This window comes from Amblyomma mixtum, chromosome 4 (genome assembly GCF_055824585.1).
Source record: "Amblyomma mixtum isolate Tamu chromosome 4, ASM5582458v1, whole genome shotgun sequence".
In the NCBI taxonomy this organism is placed as follows: Eukaryota; Metazoa; Arthropoda; class Arachnida; order Ixodida; family Ixodidae; genus Amblyomma; species Amblyomma mixtum.
This window is the reverse complement of record NC_143015.1, coordinates 151,467,376-151,490,051: the sequence shown is the minus strand read 5'-3', so window position 1 is coordinate 151,490,051 and position 22,676 is coordinate 151,467,376. Positions and strand designations below refer to the sequence as shown.

Here is a 22,676-nt window from a genome sequence, read left to right as displayed (position 1 = left end):
GGCGACTGCGCATGGGCGCCTGCGCATGGGCGCCTGCGCATGGGCGCCTGCGCATGGGCGCCTGCGCATGGGCGCCTGTGCATGGGCGCCTGTGCATGGGCGCCTGTGCATGGGCGCCTGTGCATGGGCGCCTGTGCATGGGCGCCTGTGCATGGGCGCCTGTGCATGGGCGCCTGTGCATGGGCGCCTGTGCATGGGCGCCTGTGCATGGGCGCCTGTGCATGGGCGCCTGTGCATGGGCGCCTGTGCATGGGCGCCTGTGCATGGGCGCCTGTGCATGGGCGCCTGTGCATGGGCGCCTGTGCATGGGCGCCTGTGCATGGGCGCCTGTGCATGGGCGCCTGTGCATGGGCGCCTGTGCATGGGCGCCTGTGCATGGGCGCCTGTGCATGGGCGCCTGTGCATGGGCGCCTGTGCATGGGCGCCTGTGCATGGGCGCCTGTGCATGGGCGCCTGTGCATGGGCGCCTGTGCATGGGCGCCTGTGCATGGGCGCCTGTGCATGGGCGCCTGTGCATGGGCGCCTGTGCATGGGCGCCTGTGCATGGGCGCCTGTGCATGGGCGCCTGTGCATGGGCGCCTGTGCATGGGCGCCTGTGCATGGGCGCCTGTGCATGGGCGCCTGTGCATGGGCGCCTGTGCATGGGCGCCTGTGCATGGGCGCCTGTGCATGGGCGCCTGTGCATGGGCGCCTGTGCATGGGCGCCTGTGCATGGGCGCCTGTGCATGGGCGCCTGTGCATGGGCGCCTGTGCATGGGCGCCTGTGCATGGGCGCCTGTGCATGGGCGCCTGTGCATGGGCGCCTGTGCATGGGCGCCTGTGCATGGGCGCCTGTGCATGGGCGCCTGTGCATGGGCGCCTGTGCATGGGCGCCTGTGCATGGGCGCCTGTGCATGGGCGCCTGTGCATGGGCGCCTGTGCATGGGCGCCTGTGCATGGGCGCCTGTGCATGGGCGCCTGTGCATGGGCGCCTGTGCATGGGCGCCTGTGCATGGGCGCCTGTGCATGGGCGCCTGTGCATGGGCGCCTGTGCATGGGCGCCTGTGCATGGGCGCCTGTGCATGGGCGCCTGTGCATGGGCGCCTGTGCATGGGCGCCTGTGCATGGGCGCCTGAGCATGACTGACTGAGCATGAGCGAGTGAATGAATGATGGAGCGTTCCAGCGACTGTCCCGCAAGCTTTCGCATGCTCCCTTGTCAGTGTGATTACCTACAACGTTGTAAACACTGAAGCTCGACCACGCAGTGACACCAAGAAAAGGAAGACGCAGTCGTCAACGCCGACGCGTCGCTGAATTCCAGTTACGGCTCGCCGCCCAAAACATTTCCAGGAGTACCACGCTTGACACACATGCCACACCGCGTGTGCCGAGTCTAAGAATTTATTCCCTGGCGGCAAAACAACGGCGCGTGAGCACATATGAGGCAGCGGCCAACTGCGTTGTTGCGCTGATCGGAAGGCGTAGTATGGCGGTTTTTTCCGGTCGTTAGAGATACGTCCTCGCTAAAAACACGAGAATTTCTGATCTGAGGACTCGTTCGCTGTGTCTTTACGGGAGTCCGAAGAGCGCGCGCTCAACAATAAAGTCACGTTCCTTGCGGAGATACCGAGAGCGCACGCAGAGTGCGCGTGAAATGTCTCGTGCAGCGTCGCCAACTTTCGTTACAGTCTTTGGGTAAGATAGCACGTCTTGGAAGAATACGCCAGTCCTGCCGCCCTAAACGCGCATGCGCGCAGTTTCTGCGCGAACCATTGTTCCTGCTGTCCTAAAGACCGCCTCGTAATTATACGCTTCCTCGTTTGGAGCACCTTGGAGATAATGAGTACACAGTAGCTCTGCATCACTTTGAATGGGCCGGTTTCCCCAACCGCAAAAGGGTGGAAAACTGGGCGAGTTGGTACAAATCCATGTTAACGAGGCGCCACAAAGACGAGGACGGAGACGTAGAAAGACAAAACAGGAGCACCTGTTCTGTCTTTTTACGTCTCCGTCCTCGTCTACGTGATGCCTCGTTAACATGGTTCCACCTCTGCTATCGTATTGTATATAGTACGTATAAGCGAGCAATTATTACCATCTGCCGCCGCGGTGGCTCAGTGGTTATGGTGCTCGGCTGCTGACCCGAAAGACGCGGGTTCGATCCCCGCCGCGGCGGTTGAATTTCTTTGGAGGAGAAATTCTAGAGGCCCGTGTACTGTGCGATGTCAGTGCACGTTAAAGAACCCCAGGTGGTCGAAATTTCCGGAGCCCTCCACTACGGTGTCTCGCATAGCCTTAGTCGCTTTGGGACGCTAAACCCCAATAAACCAAACCAATTATTATCGTCTACCGAAGCGCGGCCATACTGCTACAAAGGAAAGCTATACAGCTTCCACAGAATCTTCTTACTTGAAGAAAAATTCGTCCTGCTCAGTGGTTCGAACCCGGAACCACAGCCTCACCGGGACAGTCGCCTTACCAACTGAACTAACCGAGACGGCTTCATGGCATGTGGTACGGTTGATGAATGACTCGAAAACGGAACGGTGTTGCTCCAGTGTTTGAGGAGAATCCTCCAATAAGGAGTAGATTTGTAATGAGTGAGTAATTACTCATTGGCATCGATGTTCTGAACACACAGTTTAAAATGCGAACACTGCTCACGGGGGATGAGAGACGCCGTAGTGGACCGCTCCGGATTGATTTTGAACCCCTTGGGGCTCTGTAACGCGCGTGACATAGCAAAGCTAAGGGGGTGTTTTCGTATTTCGCATCTACGACCAGTGTTCTGAATTAAATGTGGCATGTTTTGGGAGAGTAACATGTTTAGAGAGCTTTCGGCGCTTCTAGCGTCCGGCACTTCTAGCTTTTCGGGCACTTCTAGCTTTTCGGGCACTTCTAGCTTTTCGGGCACTTCTAGCTTTTCGGGCACTTCTAGCTTTTCGGGCACTTCTAGCTTTTCGGGCACTTCTAGCTTTTCGGGCACTTCTAGCTTTTCGGGCACTTCTAGCTTTTCGGGCACTTCTAGCTTTTCGGGCACTTCTAGCTTTTCGGGCACTTCTAGCTTTTCGGGCACTTCTAGCTTTTCGGGCACTTCTAGCTTTTCGGGCACTTCTAGCTTTTCGGGCACTTCTAGCTTTTCGGGCACTTCTAGCTTTTCGGGCACTTCTAGCTTTTCGGGCACTTCTAGCTTTTCGGGCACTTCTAGCTTTTCGGGCACTTCTAGCTTTTCGGGCACTTCTAGCTTTTCGGGCACTTCTAGCTTTTCGGGCACTTCTAGCTTCCGGCACTTCTAGCTTCCGGCACTTCTAGCTTCTAGAAAGAAAGACGACAGAAAGAAAGAAAGACCCTGTCCCCTTACAAAGGCCAGACAGTGTATTGTTCTTAATGGAAGCCAACGTCTGTAGTTGGTACCTTTTTTGGTACCTTTTTTTGCGAAAGGCCTGTCCTAAAACACAGCCTGGTAGCATAATCTTTCTGTGGTTTGCGGCCACACAGTCTATTATCTGTGCAAAATGCCCAGGAATGATCGGAAGGTAGACGTGAATCGATGCAGCAGAACAGAGGAAAAGAGAAAACATCGACAAAGTCATATCCCGCAGGGCGAGCAGGTTCGCCCATGAAAACAAAAACCGACTTAAGATTTTACATCATGGCTGAGCTCCAAAGCGAAATAACTAATGCACTGGCTTCGATAAGCGTAGTTTTGAAACCTCACTCCTTTTGTAACCTCCAATCGTTTCCAACGATCACAGCCCACCAACCAGTATGTGGACACGGCTGCAAAGGCAGTCTCGAAACTTGCGCTTGGTGAGCTAGGATTAATTACCCTACGGGAATCGTTTGATCGTGACCTGCAGCGAGAAATAAACTGCATTTATAATCGCGAACACCAGATATCGTGGTCGCTCGACTCCAGCAACGGCAAATTTATGACTATGAAAAGGAATCGACAACAAACATTTAAAAAACACCACCGCAGAACAGAGTGTTCAGTCACCGCAAAGGGACGACTGAACTGCGTGATCAGACTGCGGTCAAAGTTTAAAACCAGTTTGCCACTGATCTTGCTAAGCGGAAGCCTTCCATTAATCGCTGTCTGTAATGCGAGTGCCCGTCGGTGTGTGCACAGACACGAAAAAAATCAACAACTACGTTAACGTTTTCTTTAGATCGTAACGTACTCGCCAATTAAGCACAGTAGGAGTACGAAGAGTTCCCCAAGAAAGGGACGGCGTGCTAAGACTGGACACCGAAATCGCCTAGTGCTCTGACGCCTCGGCACCTAAATGAGCTTAGTCTATGTGATAGGTTTGCGGTAACACTGATCTAATGCTACGTCGACATGCGAAGTATCGCACGTTTCAGTAGGACGCATTCTTCGTAAACGGTTAGAGAAGGAGGCCATGAAGATGACGATGCCGATAACGATTCTATGGCTCAAGGGCAGTTATGGCCAAAGAACGCAAGAAGCAAGGTTAGAGGTCAGCACAGGTCTCTAGAACGTGTGCTATGTCGAAAACCTGAAATTAGAATGTCGAAAAAACGAAAGCTGAGTTGGATTTACGCGATTATTCGGGAGCGCGGATTATGCAATATAACTAAAGAATTTTAACTGTGTATGGGGCCTAAAACTCCTGAAAGGTAAACCGTTGAAAGCTGGCTACAGTGATCAGCAGCTTGGTTTCACGCCGTCGGGTTTAGCAGCGAGAGTGATGTCTAATGGTTTGCGTTATATGTGGACTGAAAAAAAACTAGAGGTAAGAGGCACTACAGGAGCAGCCTCAATGCATTTATGCCTATTTGTGCAGTGCATTCTCTGTCGGAAAAAAAAAATGAGAGCCGATGTTGTTCCCAACAGTTTGTCTCTTTGAGAGGAGTGCGTCATCCCCCTTCCTCAAGCCCCTCAAAAAAAAAAAAAAAAATATCCGCCCCTGTACCAAGACTCGCATGAGACCCTCCACTTGGTCACATGACGAACACATGCCCGGTTCTTGAAAATTCTCTCTCTTCAGCCCATATATATATAATAAGTCGATTCTAGTATATCCGAAGTCAACGGGAATCGAAAATGAGTTCAGAACATGTGGAGTACGATTGAATGCGAGGGAATTTTTAATACTCACGACGTTGGCGGGACCAAAATGCCAATTCAAATTAATCCCATGCTCGAATTAAGCGAGCTTTAATTAACGGGAGCCAACTATGGACTCTTTTTGGTCGGAAGGGAGACTGAGTTTTCAGTTAAGACAAATTACAAGCTCAACTCCATTTTCCTAGCCCTAAGTCAAAGTAAATCACATTTTATTTTCCGAAAACAGGATGGCTGCCAGTGCTAGAGGATATAGCAGCTACTTCTTTAAGACGTGTTTATGTTTTAACCTCGTTTTACCTATGTTTTAACCTACGTTTTAACCTCGATTATTTAGCGTCTTTTGTTGCTAGCTGGCGTTGTTGTTGTAGCAGTAAATGCCGTTTTGTGTCAGCCCCAGCGTTGTTTTTTTGTTCCTTCAGAGCAAGGCCGTAAAAGCTGCTGGCTATCTGTGCTACCCAACCAGTAGTGCACACCACAGACACTTCATTGCGACAAAGAGGAAGATATGAACGAAGCCGTCCGCAGATTTATCGCACCAACGGAGGGCGGTTACTTCAATCGCACGCCGCGTGGATTCCAGTTTCACATGCTATCGCGGTCAGGCGGCCACTACGGCTTAATCTCGGCGCCCTGGAACCCTTTCCAGCCACTCTAAACCCGGAAGTATATTTGTCTTCTGTCAATGAATACTTTTTTTTTTTGCTCAGCTAGAGGGGTGAGGCATGCGAGGAGAACCTTGAACTCACGACATGAAAGACTGGTACGGTTCGTGGGGTTTAACGATCCAAAGCGACTCAGGCTATGAGGGACGCCGTAGTGAAGGACTGCGGAAAGTTTGACCACCTGGGGTTCTTGACCGTGCACTGACATCGCACAGTACACGGGCCTCTAGCATTTCGACTCGATCGACATGCGACCGCCGTGGCCGGGACCGAACCCGCGTCCTTCGGGTCAGCAGCCGAGCGCCATAACAACTGAGCCACCGCGGCGGCCTCTTGGAAAGGGCGGCTGAGAAAAAGGGGGGCGGGTCTTCACTTCAGTGTGCATTCTTTATGGAAACAAAATTTAGCTGGACTATTATTCTTGCTTTAAATGCTCCCCCTTTTCTTTCTCAAATCGCCCCTAATACTCTTTATTTCTCCATTCAAATTACAAAGAGCCCCGCCGTGGTGGCTCAGTGGTTACGGCGCTCGGCTGCTGGTCCGAAAGACGCGGGTTCGGTCCCGACCGCGGCGGCTGAATTTCGATGGAGGCGAAATTCTAGAGGCCCGTATGCTGTGCGATGTCAGTGCGCGTTAAGGACCCGGGTGGTCGAAATTTCCGGAGCCCTTCACTACGGCGTCCCTCATAGCCTTATTCGCTTTGGGACGTTAAACCCCAATAAACCAAATCAAATTACAAAGTATATCATAGAGGAGGAGTGGCAAGAAAAGCTGCTTAACACATCGAAATCTCCTCCCCAACTCCGGCGGTTTCGAATGCATCTCAAACGTGAGCGGAATTGATGCACAAAACCGTACATTTTGTTGCGTACTTTCCGGCGCTCTCGACCCACCGCGTAGCTTCCACAACAATGCACAGAACTAGCGGAGACGAGATTGACCCGAGTTTCGTTCCTCCGTCAACGAGCTGCGAAAGTCAGCGGGAAAAAGTCACGCGAGGTGCTGCACACTGGTTATCTTGTATTGCGAGATAACACCGCGACGAACACGCAGGATAGCTGTTCTGTTGAGCGAAGAACAGAGATAAATGGTTTATCAGTTTCTAGAAGTGCTCTAATGGACATAAGAAGCACAGGCTTGGTCCATAGATACGAAAGGAAACACGGGCAGCTTGAGAATTTACTGCACATGCTAGACAAGCGCCTTAATCTTGAGCCTTGTGCTCTAAATTAATGGCATGGTATGGTCAATCCGACGAGATGTAGCGACTTCACTGAAGGAGTTTGGTTTGGTTTATAAGGTTTAACGTCCCAAAGCGACTCAGGCTGTGTGAGACGCCGTAGTGAAGAGGTCCGGAAATTTCGACAACCTGGGGTTCTTTAACGTGCACTGACATCGCACACTACACGGACCTCTAGAATTTCGCCTCCATCAAAATTCGACCGCCGCGCCCGGGATCGAACCCGCGTCTTTCTGGTCAGCAACCGAGCACGATAACCACTGAGCCACCGTGGTGGACTCGTAGAAGGAGTGGAGGTCTTGCTTATTCCCTTATAAGTGGTCTCTAGACTATAAATAGACAAAACTAAATGTCGATAGGAAGGCTATAGAGTCTACAAGAAGTCTATAGACTGTCTATAGACCATTTTGCTTATTCCCTTCGTATCGATATTTTTTTTTGTCTATTCATAGCCTTTAGACTATCTATAAAAAAGTCTACTGAAAGTGTACGGCCATAAATCTAGATTGTCTGTAGGCTGTCTATAGCATTTGTATTGCCTATAGACTGTTCTCTAGGATTTGTCTACAGACACTCTATAGACTGTCTAAAAAATTTTTGCAAGGTTTGGTTTAGGCTTATAGGATTTAACGTCCCAAAGGGACTCAAGCTATGAGGGACGCCGTAGTGAAGGGCTCCGGAAATTTCAACCACTGGGGGTTCTTTACCTCGCGCTGACATCGCAACAGTACACGGAAATCTAGAATTTCGCCTCCACCGAAGTTCGACCACCGCATCCGGTTTCGAAACCGCGAATTTTCGGGTCAGCAGCCGAGCGCCATAACCCCTGAGCCTCCGCGGCGGCAATTTTGCAAGGGTTGAAGGCACTGGCTAGATGCGTTCTAGAGTGGGCGTGACATTGCGAAGGCAGCCAGTAATTCTGTTTAAGTGCGGTTACAACGGGGGACCGTGAGGTTAGTGCGTAAGACTTTCTCGATTTTGATATAGGCACCTTCCGCACCAACGGGCGGCATGATACCCCTCATCCATTCCTGAGCATTACACCTGCTATTTACCGCACTGCCGTTGGTCTAATTGTTCCAAGCTAGCGTTCAGAAAACACATTCATACCTCTCAACCCTTGGCAAACCGCAAGGCAGTGTGCTATCACACCGACACGAGTGTAAGCACGGGCGCTGTGTGCCTTGTGATTGGGATTCTTCAAACATTTTGTGGTGATAAACGTGAATTTTTATGGTGAAAGGGCGTCTGGGGCTAAAGATTGCCATGGCACAAGGTGTCTGTCTTCTCAAGGTGGTGTCAGAGACTTATTTTTCAAGCATCATCATCAGCCTGACTACACCCACTGCAGGGCAAAGGCCTCTCCCATGTCTTTCCAATTAACCCTGTCCTTTGCTAGTTGCCGCCACTGTATCCCCGCAAACTTCTTAATCTCATCCGCCCACCTAACTTTCTGCCGTCCCCTGCTACGTTTGCTTTCTCTTGGAATCCACTCCGTTACCCTTAAGGACCAGCGGTTATCTTGCCTTCGCATTACATGCCCTGCCCAAGCCCACTTCTTCCTCTTGATTTCAACTAGGATGTCATTAACCCGCGTTTGTTCCCTCACCCACTCCGCCCTCTTCCGATCTCTTAACGTTACACCTATCAAGCATTTCGCCCTAAATAAGTCGAGCACCAGACCAGGGGAAAGATAGCAAACATTTTGTACCTCCCTCAAATTATCATCATCACGAGCGTGGCGACGCCCACTGCAGGGCAAAGGCCTCCCCGATGTCCCTCGAATTACCCCTGTCCTATGCGAGCTGCAGCCACCATATCCCCGCAAACTTCTTAATCTCATCCGCCCACCTAACTTCCTGCCGCCCCCTGCTACGCTTGCCTTCTCTTGGCCAGCGGTTATCTTGCCTTCGAATTAAATGCCCTGCCTAAAGCCCATTTCTTCCTCTTGATTTCGACTAGGATGTCATTAACCCGTGTTTGTTCCTTCACCTCCTCTGCCCGCTTCCGATCTCAACGTTACCCCTATCATTTTTCTTTCCATAGCTCGCTGCGTTGTTCTTAAGCTGAACCTTTTTCGTTAGCCTCCACGCTTCTGCTCCGCAGGTGATACCGGTACCGGTACATCGTTAAGCTTTGCTCATAGAAAGGTGGACACCTGCCGAGTCCAGATGAAGTCAAACGAGACCGAATCTAAGGAAGCTGCGTTACAGCGGAAAAGGCTACTCGGTTGGAGCTCGTCGCTGGAAAGGTATGACATTCCTTCGTTTTGTTTGTTTTTTTTTAGCCAGGTAATTTAGTTTAAGAATACAGGCCAGAAAGTGCGCTGCCCGAGATTCCCACCGTCGCGTGATAAATTCACGAGGCTAAGTGCGAAGCTCTAGTAAAATCGCTCATTGGCGAAAGCCCGCATGTTCGTGCAGCAGGCGCGCTACTAAACCGTTGTGAGAAAGCAACCAGTATGCTGCCATGACTGATGTTGGCGACATTATTAAATGATACGCCCAATTGTTTGTCGGAAAGATCTTCGACGAGCTGAGCGTATGCGCAGTTTCGTTTTTTATCATTATTATTCCTTTGTTGTTGTGTTATCGCTAGCGTTCATGTTTGGCTCTTTTCGCTGCTCGCGCATTTTCTTTTGTCACCGCGGATCAAGCGTGCCTTTCTTCTTCGCTTGGTTTCTGGCTTAGCGACTTTCGACCCTTACAGGAATTGTACAGCGTCGAATAATCACTGAAATGCAGTTACTATTACTGCTGTAATCCCCATCTATCGAGGTGAGGTCTTCGAAGCTATGCGCTCTTTTTTGCACGAGGTTAATTATTAGCATATTTTTTTAGTGAGCCTCCATTGTGTCGTATAGCCGGCTGACAAATGATCTACAGATAACACCTTTAGCAACGATGAAAACCACGCGTTATTTGGATCAAGGATGAAATCTCGGCCGAAACTCCAGTTCTCATTTTTCTTTTAATTCTGTCAGGGATACGCTTGTTATCAAGAACAAACCCTTTCTGCCGTCAGGCTTCAGCAATAAATCTCACAAGAGCGCCTACCTCAAAATTCTAAAAGGCTTGCGAACCTGCGCATTACTTCAGCACATGCCACCGAAGAAAGATTCCAAGAATTCCAGCGATGCCACATATGCGATCGAAAGAAAGCAAACAACGTTTTTCGCTACGCAAATCTCCTACGAGGCGAACTCACTGCACGAATACATTTCGTCCAGCGCATGGAATCCGCTAACACGCACGGAATTTCGCGAACATAGAAACTGTCGAATTTACCTTCCATCGAAGCGCAGTCGGCGTTGTCGGGAGTCGCGCCCGCGACCTCGTCGTCAGGAACAGAACACCAGAGCCACGGCTACTCGCGGGCAACGCGAAATCGAAGCTTCCGGTTACCGCAGCTATACCAGGACACGCCGATACGGTCGACAGTGAGAACTCTCGAAATTAACGCGATACGACCGCTTTCATCCCCTATCGAAGCAACAAGGAAGGAATAGGAGGGGCGTGAACCTTAGTAGTCCAGATTACCACAAATTACCCAATCACCACGTGCCCCAACAAGTGCATTCAAACCACTCACCCGCACGTGCTAAGTCCATGAGCTGGAACGTCGGTTCTTTCGTCGGCAGCTCTTCGAAATGTCCGTTTTTGGAAGCCACCATTACGCTTTTTTTTTTTTTAGCTCAAGCTAAAACCGAACACAAGCCACAGCCGACGCCTGCGTTGCCGAACTGTACACGGACCTAGGTGCGGGCGGACTGTACCAGCGGGCAGTCCTCGCTCGACGCTATTAAACAGGAGAAAGGAAATGGGCTCAAACAGGCGTTGTGCTCAGGCATGGGATGCAACGCCAACGCCCCGCTTACTTTTTTTTCTGTTTTTCCTTCCTTTTTTTTATTTTACACTCTAGTGACAGTCTGCGATACATCGCCACTTGCGCGCTCCACGGGGTTCCACATATCTGCTCCGTCATTTTATTCGCCGTTTTGCGCATGTGCGCACGCTCGCAGTCATTTTTTTTTTTGCCATTTCTCTCCCGCTATAACCTTTCTTCCTCCTCCCTCTCGCTCGGCACTCAAGAAGGCCACACTTCAAAGCTCGGTCGGCAGCGCTTTTAAAGTTCTTTGGAACGAACGTGCAGATGAGGAACTGAAATAGCGACTGAGAAGCCATCTATAGGAGGAACTTTGCGCCATCGCGATGGCTACATGGTTCTCTTTATTTTTTGTTCCCCTTAAGCACTGCACGCTACGCTGGGATAAAACAGCAGCTGCGGTGCTGGGCGTACACTGCTACCTTGTTCATCGTGATAGCAACAGTGCGGCAGACGGCCTTTTAAGCGCTGGCGACATCTGGTGGCGTGCAAAGCAACTGCACTGCCGTCTGCACTGCCTTGGCAAACGTAAATCTTGCATTTCCCATCCCCAGCTGTCGCCAGTGTTAGAGGCGCGACTGAGCCCAGTGTGGCGATGTGACGTCATTTGGTCGTCTGTTCGTACTGGCACCAGTTGTGAGTAGCCCATTGCGAATGTTTTGCACTACCCAGATTGGACTTCCCGAGCAATCTCTCGCGACCAGTCATACGTTTGACAGCCACCTGACACGGCGGTCAGTTTGCTCCCAATCCGGTGGGCAGGTTGTGATGACGACATAAGGTCACGTGATCTAAGTGGACCACCCATGGTTGCTTCTCCGGGGATTTTCCGCTCACAATGCCGACGCCGACGCAGGATTTTCTGCAGAACAGGATTCTTAGCGCTTGCACGTTAAAATTCATCAGTGAAGAACAAGAGTGGGAGAAGCAGTTCATTCTGTATGCTGATCGCATTTCTGACGTTGAAAGGAACAGAGAGCATGACCTCTTAAATAGACGCTGACGACAACTATATCGAACTATTTTTCTCGGTAAAACTTAGGGCAGGTGTTGTCCGCCTTCCTTTTGTCCCGTCTTTCGCCCTTTTTCTACATATTAGTTCTTTGACTCTTTCCGGCAATGTTGTTGTTCGTCCGGCACCAAAAGACTCATTTATCGCCAACAAAATTGGACTTAGAATCTTTTCGCCAGTCGGTTGGAACTCGCGACGTCCTTCCTGAAAAGGACGGATTGCCACAGCTCTGAACTCAATGGCAGCGAAACGTAGCCTCCGGGATGCACGCCCGAAAATCAATGTTGACGCACGGAGTTTACTTCCGGAAGCAGCCGATGGTGGCGCTACCTGTATTTCGTGCTTTTGCTCTTTTCTAGCTTAAAAAAGGGCTGTTTTCAGTTATAGTGGTGTCATTGTGAATGGAACGCGATACCCCACTGATACAGGCCAACTTGTATTTGCCTTCAGTTTCGCTTTGAACACTGGCTTCTCCTAGTACCGTATGATCACATTCTGTCTCATATTCGCTAAAGTGCACTTGCCCCTCGTGTCCATCTATCTATGCAGCTTCGTTTGCCTATATGGGAGTAAACTTTCCTCTAGCACACTCCGTTTCAGGGGTAAGGCATGCTTCCCAAGTCTCGGGGCAGCTTTCTATCACTAAAAATATGTAATACTTGCGATTAACAACGGGAACGAACTCCCTCTTCAAAACATGTGAGGTTGTAGCAGTTACGAAGATTTTAGCCGAGGTTTCAAAATCCTTTATTTGCTAACCTCAACACTCCGGTGCCGCGTTACATGCCTGCTTCCATTCCAAATTGCACTAAGTGTTTTGCGGTGGGAACATGCCTCCCCAATGAAAAGCAAAACTCCCACGGACGTCCCAGGGACGTCCAAGAGAGTTCTACTGCCCATTGGGTCCGTTGACAAGAGTAAGCATTCCGTATATCGAGTAATCGAAATCTATACCGGGACATATGTGCTGCATACCGTGCCCCAAGAGCAAGTGCGCTAGAGGAGAGTTTACTCCCTCTTAACTCCCATATAGGCTTATGTTTTGTTTATAGTTGTGTATCGTGTTTGTGGTGAGATGCGGGGTTTAACTTCCAGAAGCGACACATAGGATCGTCCGTGGGACACCATTGTCCCAGAGGGCCCTCCAGAGTAAGTTCGCCCCCTGTGCTTCATTATGGCGCACACAGCACACGGCCGTTTTTAAGGGGAAAGCCTTTAATGGCTAATTCTCCCGTTCTTCCGTCCGTCAGGCGTTGCATCCAGCGATTGGTGCGGCTCATCGACGAGCGCAGCTGCCAAAAGGTGACGTCATCTTCGTCGACAGATGGAGCTGTCGGCGCGGCGGCGTCGAGCACTGCTCCGTCGTCAGTCGGTGTGCGGCAGCTAGTGGAGGAGGATGGCTCCCAAGCGGTGCAGCCGTTAAAAAAATCTCTCCCTCTCCCGTAACCGAGAGTAGGGTAAGCATGAAATGTTTACGGGTATAACACATTGGTTGTAGGTGGTACTAGTCAAAATCTTGAAATGGGTCTAGTGTTCAACACACCACACATACTGTGCACTGGTCCATGTGGACGCAGTCATTTCCTGTGAGTGTCTGGGGAATCTCTTCCGCCCTGCCTCGTCAACTGTGTCCGGTTTCTGTCAGGCTCCATTGCTCGGCTTAAGCAGCTGTGACGGTGGCGGCATTGAAATTCAGGACGATGCAGAAGCGGACACGACGAGACGCAGGGCTGACAAGAATGTACATGCAGCGCGTACGAATACTCCGCGAGCGTGTATACATCTGCCTGCCAAAGGGGGAAACTTCATTAGCTGAAGGCCCAGCGGCCGGTCTTTTACAAACATAGGCAGTCACTGGCAGTCGAAGTAGCGCGACAAAGGCTTTCGCCTAGCGAACTTTAGGCTGCCAAAGTGCCCCCATAGTTTTTGTATTTCGCTGGACGCCGCCGAACGCCAAAGCCACTGAGTCACCACGGCGGACCCCTCTTTTGTTTATCTTAATGCGCTACGCGCTCGCTTCTCGCGATGGTGGCCTGCGTACCATACGTAAGACAAAGCACACTCTGCTTCTAGAGTTATCAGCATAGAAGCGAGGTCATCCCCACTTGCTAGAACGCAATGCAGTACCGGGTATTGTCTGTCGTCCCACTTAGTCGTGGGCTGGCGTACTCGATTATGAACTTCTCAGTAAGAAAGTCGTGTAGCAAACGTACGAAAGAAAACGATAAAACACTGGCGGATGTGGCCTGTAACAATGGCATAATGTCAAGTGTTTACGCCCAATGGCAGGCGTACGAAGTAGACTGAATACGAAATCCGCGTGATAAAGAGAAGGGCACTACAGAAAAAATTTAGTATGTCACTGACACAATATGAAATCCTGGAGGGCTGCTCTCACGCATACATACAAAAGCAGAGACGAATTTTTGCTAAATGCGTCATAGAGGTTGAATGAACCCCATAACAACCAAGGGCATTGTCAGTTGATCTTTTCAAATTTGTCCTGGGCACAGCTATGGTATCGACGGCCTGTGCGCCTGCAGCGATGCGTTCTGCGGATTTTACACATTTTATTGCGCAGGCGCGGTACGGTCTAGAATACAGATTAACTTAACCAAGTTTCAAACAGTGAAGAAAGCCTTTGAAAACGTAGCTCTTTAAGTGTTGATGGGTTGGAACACCTGATACATGCAGAGGAAGAGAGTTTCCAGTAGTAATAAAGGTGCGCCTAAGAAAGCGAGCAGGGAGCGGCAGCCGCGATTTCGACGTACATTGTCGTGCAAGTCAGTTTTAAAGTTTGCGGTTTTCTTGCATTCATCTTAGGGTACTTTTTCAGACAACGCTCCGTTTGCGGCGTAGTACACGCTGTACTGGCAGAGACACCAGCTTCGTGATTGCGGAACAAAAATGTTTAGGCTTGTATTCCGTCGTTTCACACATTTTATGAACGAAGTCATCGCTTGCAGACGTTTTTCTGGCCGTTCGATGCGTGTACGCGATTTTTATCCGTAATGTTTGGCATCACTTCTGCATCACAAAGACAGCCTTCAGGTACACAGATGGAATCAATTGCTAGCGCTTAGTGAAGACACAAGACAAGAACACAAATACACAGGACAGGTCTCGTGTCACTAAGCGCTAGCAAATATGATTCCAAACGCTTTCCAACTAGCCCAAGTTTCCGCCTTAATAAGTACACAGATGGGTTTCTTTCTTTTTGTGTTTCTTGTTAATTAAAAAAACGATTAGTTGTAACAAAGAGCGATTCAGCTCTGAGGAATATTGTGAGATCATGAATTCACAATGCCCCCAAAAAACTCCCGGAGCCATTCATCCCGTAAAAAATCTCAGGTAGTTTAAATACTACGTCCCCGTCGATGTCTATGCACTTAATCTGCATTCCACTCTTCTTTTCATCCTGTTATCTTCTTTCCCCATGCTGGGTTGCCTACTGGAAATGTGTTCGGTTATCCTCACTGAATTTCCAGTTTCCCGAAAGCGTAGCCAACGAAACCTCGTTATAACGCACGAGTCGACTTTTTCCAACGCTAACTGGAACTCTAGCTTTGCTGGTGTTTTAATTTACCTGGTTTAAATCTTACAGTTCCGACCATTATAAAAATTATCCGTAGACTGTCTATAGATTTCTATGGACTCTATTGCCTTCCTATAGATACTTCCTTTTGTCTGTTCATAGTTTTATAGACTTACTATAGAAAAACGTCAACTAAAAGTGTATCGCCATAAATTTATTGATTGCCTATAGACTGCCTATATGATTTGTACTGCCTATTACTAGTTTATAAAATTTGTCTATATAATGTATGTTGATTTTATAGACAAAAGTCTATGGACAGTCTATAGACTATCCAAATAAATTTTTGTAAAGGTATAGGCACCGCAGCCGCGATGTCTTCTTCATGTGAAGACCTGCGCATCCATCGACCAGTCACAACAGGTGACCCTCCGCAGCAGCCGAACATCGCCGCTGAGGACCTCATCACATAAGTGTACAATCTGAAGAACTGATATCTGGGGAGAATCGAGAGCTTTTACTTTGAATACAAACCGCGGTCACTTGCTTGAATCACTAGATTTTTGCACGTTGAAATGCCTCGCAGCTTCAGTTGTTGCACGCTAAGAGATGTCGACAACTGGCATATGGCACGACGGGGTTTGAGCGCGCTTGCAAACGCTCAGGATGTCGGCTTTCAAATGCTCCACATGTCAGGATGAGGTTCGCATAGATAAAGAACTGAAGAGGTGAAAGCACCGGTCGCCACTATGGCCGTCTGTCAGCATTAAGCATGCAATGCTTTTAGCTCCTATTCTCGACGAACTAAGGCGAAAATACTCCAGGGACAGTGACGAACCTGAGGCCGGACGTGATGGCGAATACGAGACCGAACTTATTCAAAACTTCCCGTTGGAAGGGTATCCAAGAGAAAAAAAAAATTCGTAATATAGCCCCGAGCGGGATTCGAACCAGCGGTGGCGCAAACATAGCAGCTGCCTTTAACTTCTTTGTTGCGTAAAATAACCGCAACACTAACTCTCCTCAGGCCTTACTTAACCGACTCGCATTCTACGAACCCATCATACATTATATTACTCTGCCCGCATATCAAAAATTCAGGGGGCACTTTGGCTCTCTAAAGTGCTGCAAGGCGAAAGCCTTTCCTGGCGCACTGTTTGGCATTGAATGCGAGACTGTTTGTGCTGTACTAGTGCTTTATTTGGCTGCACACTTTGACTACAAATTACAACTACACACTTTGACTACTTCTTTAGCACGACTATCTCTCTCTGCTTCGATGAGCTCGGTTGTATCCATGGCTCTGTTCGCAGTAATCCGGTATGGAATGTGGTCACCCACGGACGCCTCACGCACCCTGTAGGAGCGGACAACTATTTTATTACTTGTCGTCTGCTCCAAAAGTGGGCGTCAGGCATCCGTGGGTGACCTCATTACTTCGAATCCGCGCACTCTGGCGTCATAACCATTTCGACCAACCGAAAAGCGTGACACCTCTGCTGAAAACCTTCTGTCGACAACGATGAGGCATTAAAGGCTTTCGCCTTAAAATTCATGGAGACACACACATGCACAAAAAAAAGGCAGCCAGTCAGGAGGTAGGTCTTGCGTTGCACATGACACCAGTACCAAAGCACTCTGCTCTGTAAGCAAAGACTTCGCGAGCGCAAAACGATGCCGATCCATCATGCTGCTGTTCTGCACGCTAAGCCGTCCGAGGAGCACTACATTTCACACGGAATCTTCGAGACTCAAAGCTTACCGACGGGCTGGATTGTTCAAAGTTTCGGAAAGTATTTAAGCGCACTAGCAAGACAAACACCTAAGCGGAAGATGGAAGACGTAAAGGGTTTGTCCCTTCTCCGTCTTGAGTTTCCGTATTGGATATGTCGCTATACTTTACTACTTAATGAATCCTAGTGCCGTCCATTGCAGGGATTAATCTTTAGTGCAGGGCGTGATCTCAATTACTTTTTCTAAAAGCCCGATGAAGTATGCTGCAGAAGAACAACGCATCATTGCCCAACACAAAGCAATGATCAGCCGCTTATAGTTGCTCGCTCAGGCGGCAATTCACTGAACACGGCACAAACGTCCTCTTGGCGGGGAGCCACATCTTGACGAGTAAGGTCGTAGTGTGAAGTTAAACAAAAAAAAAAGCTTCTCTGCCAATACACTACACCGAGAAAGGCAAGGTAAGGCTTACGGTAGGCGGGTACAGGAAGTAAAGGCTCAGTCAACACGAATGCCATCTACCTTCTGGAGAGGCCGTACATGTATTGTAAGGAAAAGCGAACAGTGAGGAAATGGAATGTGCCAGCCAGTTGTTTAAGAAAACCTCGAGCTTCCCTCACAACCATGTTCAGTCGGTGGCAAACAGAACAAGGCAGGTGGGTACAAAGTCGCCGGTTAATCACAACTGCCAGGAAGAGGCGATTCACTGTTTTGAAGAAGCAAAACTGCGAAACAAGTTTACGGACAAACAAGTGCTCAAGACCAGCTGCACTGCGCTCAACAGGAAGAAGCAACTTGTCTTGACACATAAGCTCCGAATGAAAACGCCTCACAAAGGTCGTAAAATTCTATGCAGCGACTATTCATTCTTTCTCGCACAACGCATCCCTTTCGATTAGTAAATGGGCTTCGCAACCAAGATGGTGCAAACTTCAGCACATGCCAATATGGACAGCCCCCAAACACCTCCCACACTGAAGAATGTAATCAACTAGCTCCTATCCTCGGCAAATTAAGGCGAACATTGTAAGAAAACTTTGACGATCTAGAAGCCGGACATTCCATCGTAATATTATCGAGCAGAAAAAAGAGCTACAATAATAGAGCACCAAGCGGCATTCGAACCAGAACCAGGAGGGCAGGCCTTAGTCAGGTGTTGTTTAACGCCTTTTGCCTGCTCGTCCTTGGTTTACGTATGCATTGTAAACAAAGAATAAACCAATAAAAAAAAACCTGCGCAAACAAAGAAGCTGCATTTGTCTGTGCCTTAGACCGCTAGGCCATTCCCGCAGCTTTTTATTTTTTATTGCATGAGAAAACAACTGAAAAAACTCAACCAGTTAACGCCTGATATAACCGAGCCACGAATACGATGCCGAAGTATACCCGCATTCAGTCACGAGCATGCACAAAAAAAGTTCTTGGAGGAACGCACATGCGTCAAGGAAGGACAACCAGTCAGGGGGTTGTTCGTGCGCGACATGTACACTCTTGATCAAAAGTCTTAAGGCCACAGCGTTCAGCTGCAGCGAAATAAATGTTCCTAGGATGCTCCGTTTAGCGGGTCATTCACAACAAGTCAAGCAGGGAGGTTCTCTACCGCAAGAAGCAACCTTCTTTTGGCATTTCAAGGTCATTCGGTCTTTAATAGCGCCGCAATGGCTCTGTTATGCTGTTGAAGCGAAAACCCTTTGGCTTTAAGACTTTTGACCCAGGCTGTACATCCTTTGTCAAAAGTTTAGAGCCCTGGGGGTTCGGGTCTAAGCCGCGCAGTAAGGCTCCTGTAAGCATTCATGGAAGGCCTACCAAACTGAAGGAAGATGGGGGGGGGGGGGGGGGCAGGACTAGAAATCTTCTTGCTTTCAAGAGGTTTTCATCACTAAGGATGCATTACAAGCCACACAGTGTGACTCAGAAGCAAACCCCTTGGATTCCAAACTTTTGGCGAAGGCTGTGCTCTTCGCACCAAAGCGCACTACTCTCGGAACAGAGACATCATCGATCGGTCGGTCCATCATAACGGTTCTTTCAAAGCCTGAACAGCCCCATGAACACAAAAGAACATTACACGCCATGCTGAGGGTTTTGCAGCCGCTTCTAGACACCTCTCTAACTTATTTCCTTACAGCTAAGGTAACAACCCGATAAATCTACACAAGCATTCGTGGAATATTGCCGTTGCAGCTCCACGGACAGTGAATCATGTAGACAACGAGCTGTTGGTGTTTTGATGCATCCGTTTATGGAATAACGAAAACAGATAGTGTTTTTGGCATGTGGGAAAGGCGTTCTAAGTGCTTACTGGTGAAAGGGCCTTGGGCGGCTGTGCCAATGGACCAACACCGTGTTTACGAACACAGGGGGCGCTCGCGGTTAACAGAGGCGGTCGGGGTTATGGGGTTATCGTCTGTTCCGCTGTCTGCTACACTCTAAACACGAAAAAAAATTACGTGGACACCTTGGCAACTAAAGTGTTGAGAGGCGAAAGCCGGGGACACTGTGCCGTGACGACTTCCGGTGGATGTGACGTCACACCGTTCCCGTGGCTATATCGATACCCAAACTGTACATCTTTCAAGGGATCTTAAGTGTTACTTACGCTTAATTACACATTTCTACATTTAATTTGACACAAATCTGATGTTTTTCAAACCATACTGTGACAATTTTCACTACGCCGTGACGACTTCCGGTGGATGATACGTCACACCGTTCCCGTGGTTGTATCGACGTCCGCGCTATTTCGACGCAATTTCCACATTTCTGCCGATAATTAATTAATTAACCTACAGTCATCAAACTAGGCTTCTAGGCTCATTTTTTCTTCCTCTATTTGAACCAACCACTGGTTTCCTTCTATCTGTTTTAGTTCCCGAGTTAAACGCGTGTGACATGCTTTGTTAGCGGATGGACGACAGTATGAGCCAATATAAGCTTTCGCCTTAATACACCTATATGGGAGTAAAAAGACAGCAAGCTGTCCTGTAGCGCACACCCTTTTTTAAAGGGTGTGCGCTAGAGGGCAGCTTGCTCTCTTTTCACTCCCTTCCGTTTAGAGTGTACAGTGTGCTGTTCACTCCTCATGCCGTTTGTGAACTGCGTTCCATGGAGAGCTGACTGTGCTGTCTGGTTTGAACCACTGTATTTGCCAGAAAATGTAGCACATGCCGGAGTATGCTTGACTACATGAGAAACTTGAGCGACTCGTAGAAACTTCCAGCAGATTGATCACCTAGGTGTTGTGTGGCAGGGGTACAACGCATATATATCGAAGATACGAGCCTCGAAACGACGTTGCATGCTTCTTCATGTTTTTTTTTTTAAATACTCGCCGGCGGTTAACGAATAACCACCTTTTAGATGCGTTATAAAATGGGGAAATAATTTTTGAAAATTTTGTTTGTATCTTTTTCTATGGCCTTGATTCTGCCTGATACCCCCACCCGCCCGAGGCTGAATTCGAAACGCACACACACACACACACACACACACGCACGCACACACGCACGCACGCACGCACGCACGCACGCGCACACAAACACACACACTCACTCACGCACGCACGCACTCACTCACTCACTCACGCACACGCACACACACACACACGCACTGAGTTGTTTTATTACACCGGCTTTGAAAAGCCGTTCCATACTTGCACATTCCATACTTGTACATTGTTTCGCCGGACGGCCGAGCTTTTTCAGCGACTGTGCTTGCAGCTTGCCCTCTACACCTCTGACAGCTGACATTTTTACCTTGCGTTGAGTGAATTATTGCGAAATACTGTTTGTGCAGTACACCGAGTACATAGCGTTTTTTTTACAACGTCAAACGAAAACGATCCTCATTTTTAGATTTCGTGCCGGACGTGATGAGCAATGCGTTGCAAATTTAATACGAGGGAGGGAACCTTCACCACGACACACCGCTGCCAGTTCCCGAGACGTGAGCCAAATAAAAGCAAGCTTCCCAGCATTACTCCTAAACAGCAGAGAATAGCCATCTCTATTTTGTTCAATTATCGGGAACTAGTGAATGCGGCAGTGAAAAGGAAAACGATAGGCCTGACCTTCAGGCACAGAAACAGCCACTGGGGTGCCGTGGTGGCTCAGTGGTAAGGGGCCCGTCTACCGAGCCGGAGTACCCGGGTTCGAACCCGACCGCGGCGGCCGCGTTTCGATGGAGGCGAAACGCAAGTGGCGCCCGTGTGCTGTGCGATGTCAGTGCACGTTAAAGATCCCCAGGTGGTCGAAATTATTCCGGAGACCTCCACTACGGCACATCTTTCTTCTTTCACTCCTACCTTCCTCCCTTCCCTTACTGCGCGGTTCAGGTGTCCGCCGAGATATGTGAGACAGATACTGCGCCATTTCCCTTCCTCAAAAACCAATTTACCAATTTATTTGCCGCCGCGGTGGCTCAGTGGTTATGCCGCTCGGCTGCTGACCCGAAAGACGCGGGTTCGATCCCGACCGCGGAGGTCGAATTTCGATGGAGGCGAAATTGTAGAGGCCCGTGTACTGTACGATGTCAATTGCACGTTGAAGAACCCCAGGTGGTCGAAACTTCCGGAGCCCCTCACTACGGCGTCCCTCATAGCCTGAGTCGCTTTGAGACGTTAAATCCCATAAACCAAACCAAACGGGTCCTTTTCTTTTTTTTTTGTGAGGCTAATAAAAGACATTGGATTGGAATAGCCTGCTGTAGGCTTAATCTGGCTGATTGCGATGACGATGCTGATGGTGACCAGGACGACGATGACAATGATTTGAATGTGTGAGCAGGGTCTTCGACACTTTAGAGAGTTGGCGATCAGCGAGTGATCTTGACGAGAAGCTTACCTGAACGCCGCGGGTCATTGGAGCACCTTTCTTCCATCTCGAAGGACTTCGCCCCTGAGTGGGAAGACTGCATGGTCCGGATGGAGGCCGGCGTGGAAATGTACCGTCGAGCGGTCGGTCACCGGCCCACAAAGCGAGTTTCGCCTCTCGCATCAAAACATGGACATCCGGCCGCCGCGAGCATTTGTTTCATGCCTGCCCGATCTCCCCATACATCGCCAGTTCCGCCGTATTCTTTTTTTCTCCTCTTTCGGGGAAGTCGTACCTATAGTCTCGGGTGGAATTACCGTCACTGCTGCTAGCTCACACCGTCTGGTCGACGATTTGATTTTTTCTTTTTTTCAATGATCTAGGGTAGAAACAGCTGTGTCGCAGCGGCGCTGCAGAGCTTGGCATCACGTGAGTCGACACATATGGCCTCGTTGCGCACAGTCAGAGGTCGGAACTTTCAGTTTGCTCTGTACTGCGCTGCTCTAAACTGCGTACGTGAAATAACTTCCTGTAGAACCTTACTATTGCTAAAAAAAAGATGAGCAGTACATGTGGTTCAGCTTGGTGGCTCGTCCTTCAGAGAAAAAAAAACACAGCAGATGAAATCGAAGGCACAGGCGTAGTAAGGCCTGTACGTGACGAGAGCTAACTTTCAACGAGCTCTTTTTGACGGAAAGCGTTTTTAACCATGCACCTGTAC

The 22,676-nt window shown here is 49.3% G+C and overlaps 1 protein-coding gene across 2 annotated transcripts in view; it reads right to left on the bottom strand.

Moving 5' to 3' along the window:
* Positions 1–22,121, bottom strand: part of LOC149348798 (sodium-independent sulfate anion transporter-like) — a 146,570-nt gene extending 124,449 nt beyond the window's left edge. The window contains exon 1 of one of the 2 annotated variants that reach the window (XM_089588339.1): positions 21,986–22,121. In XM_089588339.1, the coding sequence (XP_089444465.1) occupies positions 21,986–22,058 (73 nt within the window). In that variant the 5' untranslated portion in view covers positions 22,059–22,121. Of the gene's footprint in view, positions 1–10,569; positions 10,794–21,985 lie in introns of those variants that run through there. The other variant, XM_089588338.1, reaches the window with a different exon arrangement.
* Between the last annotated feature and the right edge of the window lie 555 nt (positions 22,122–22,676).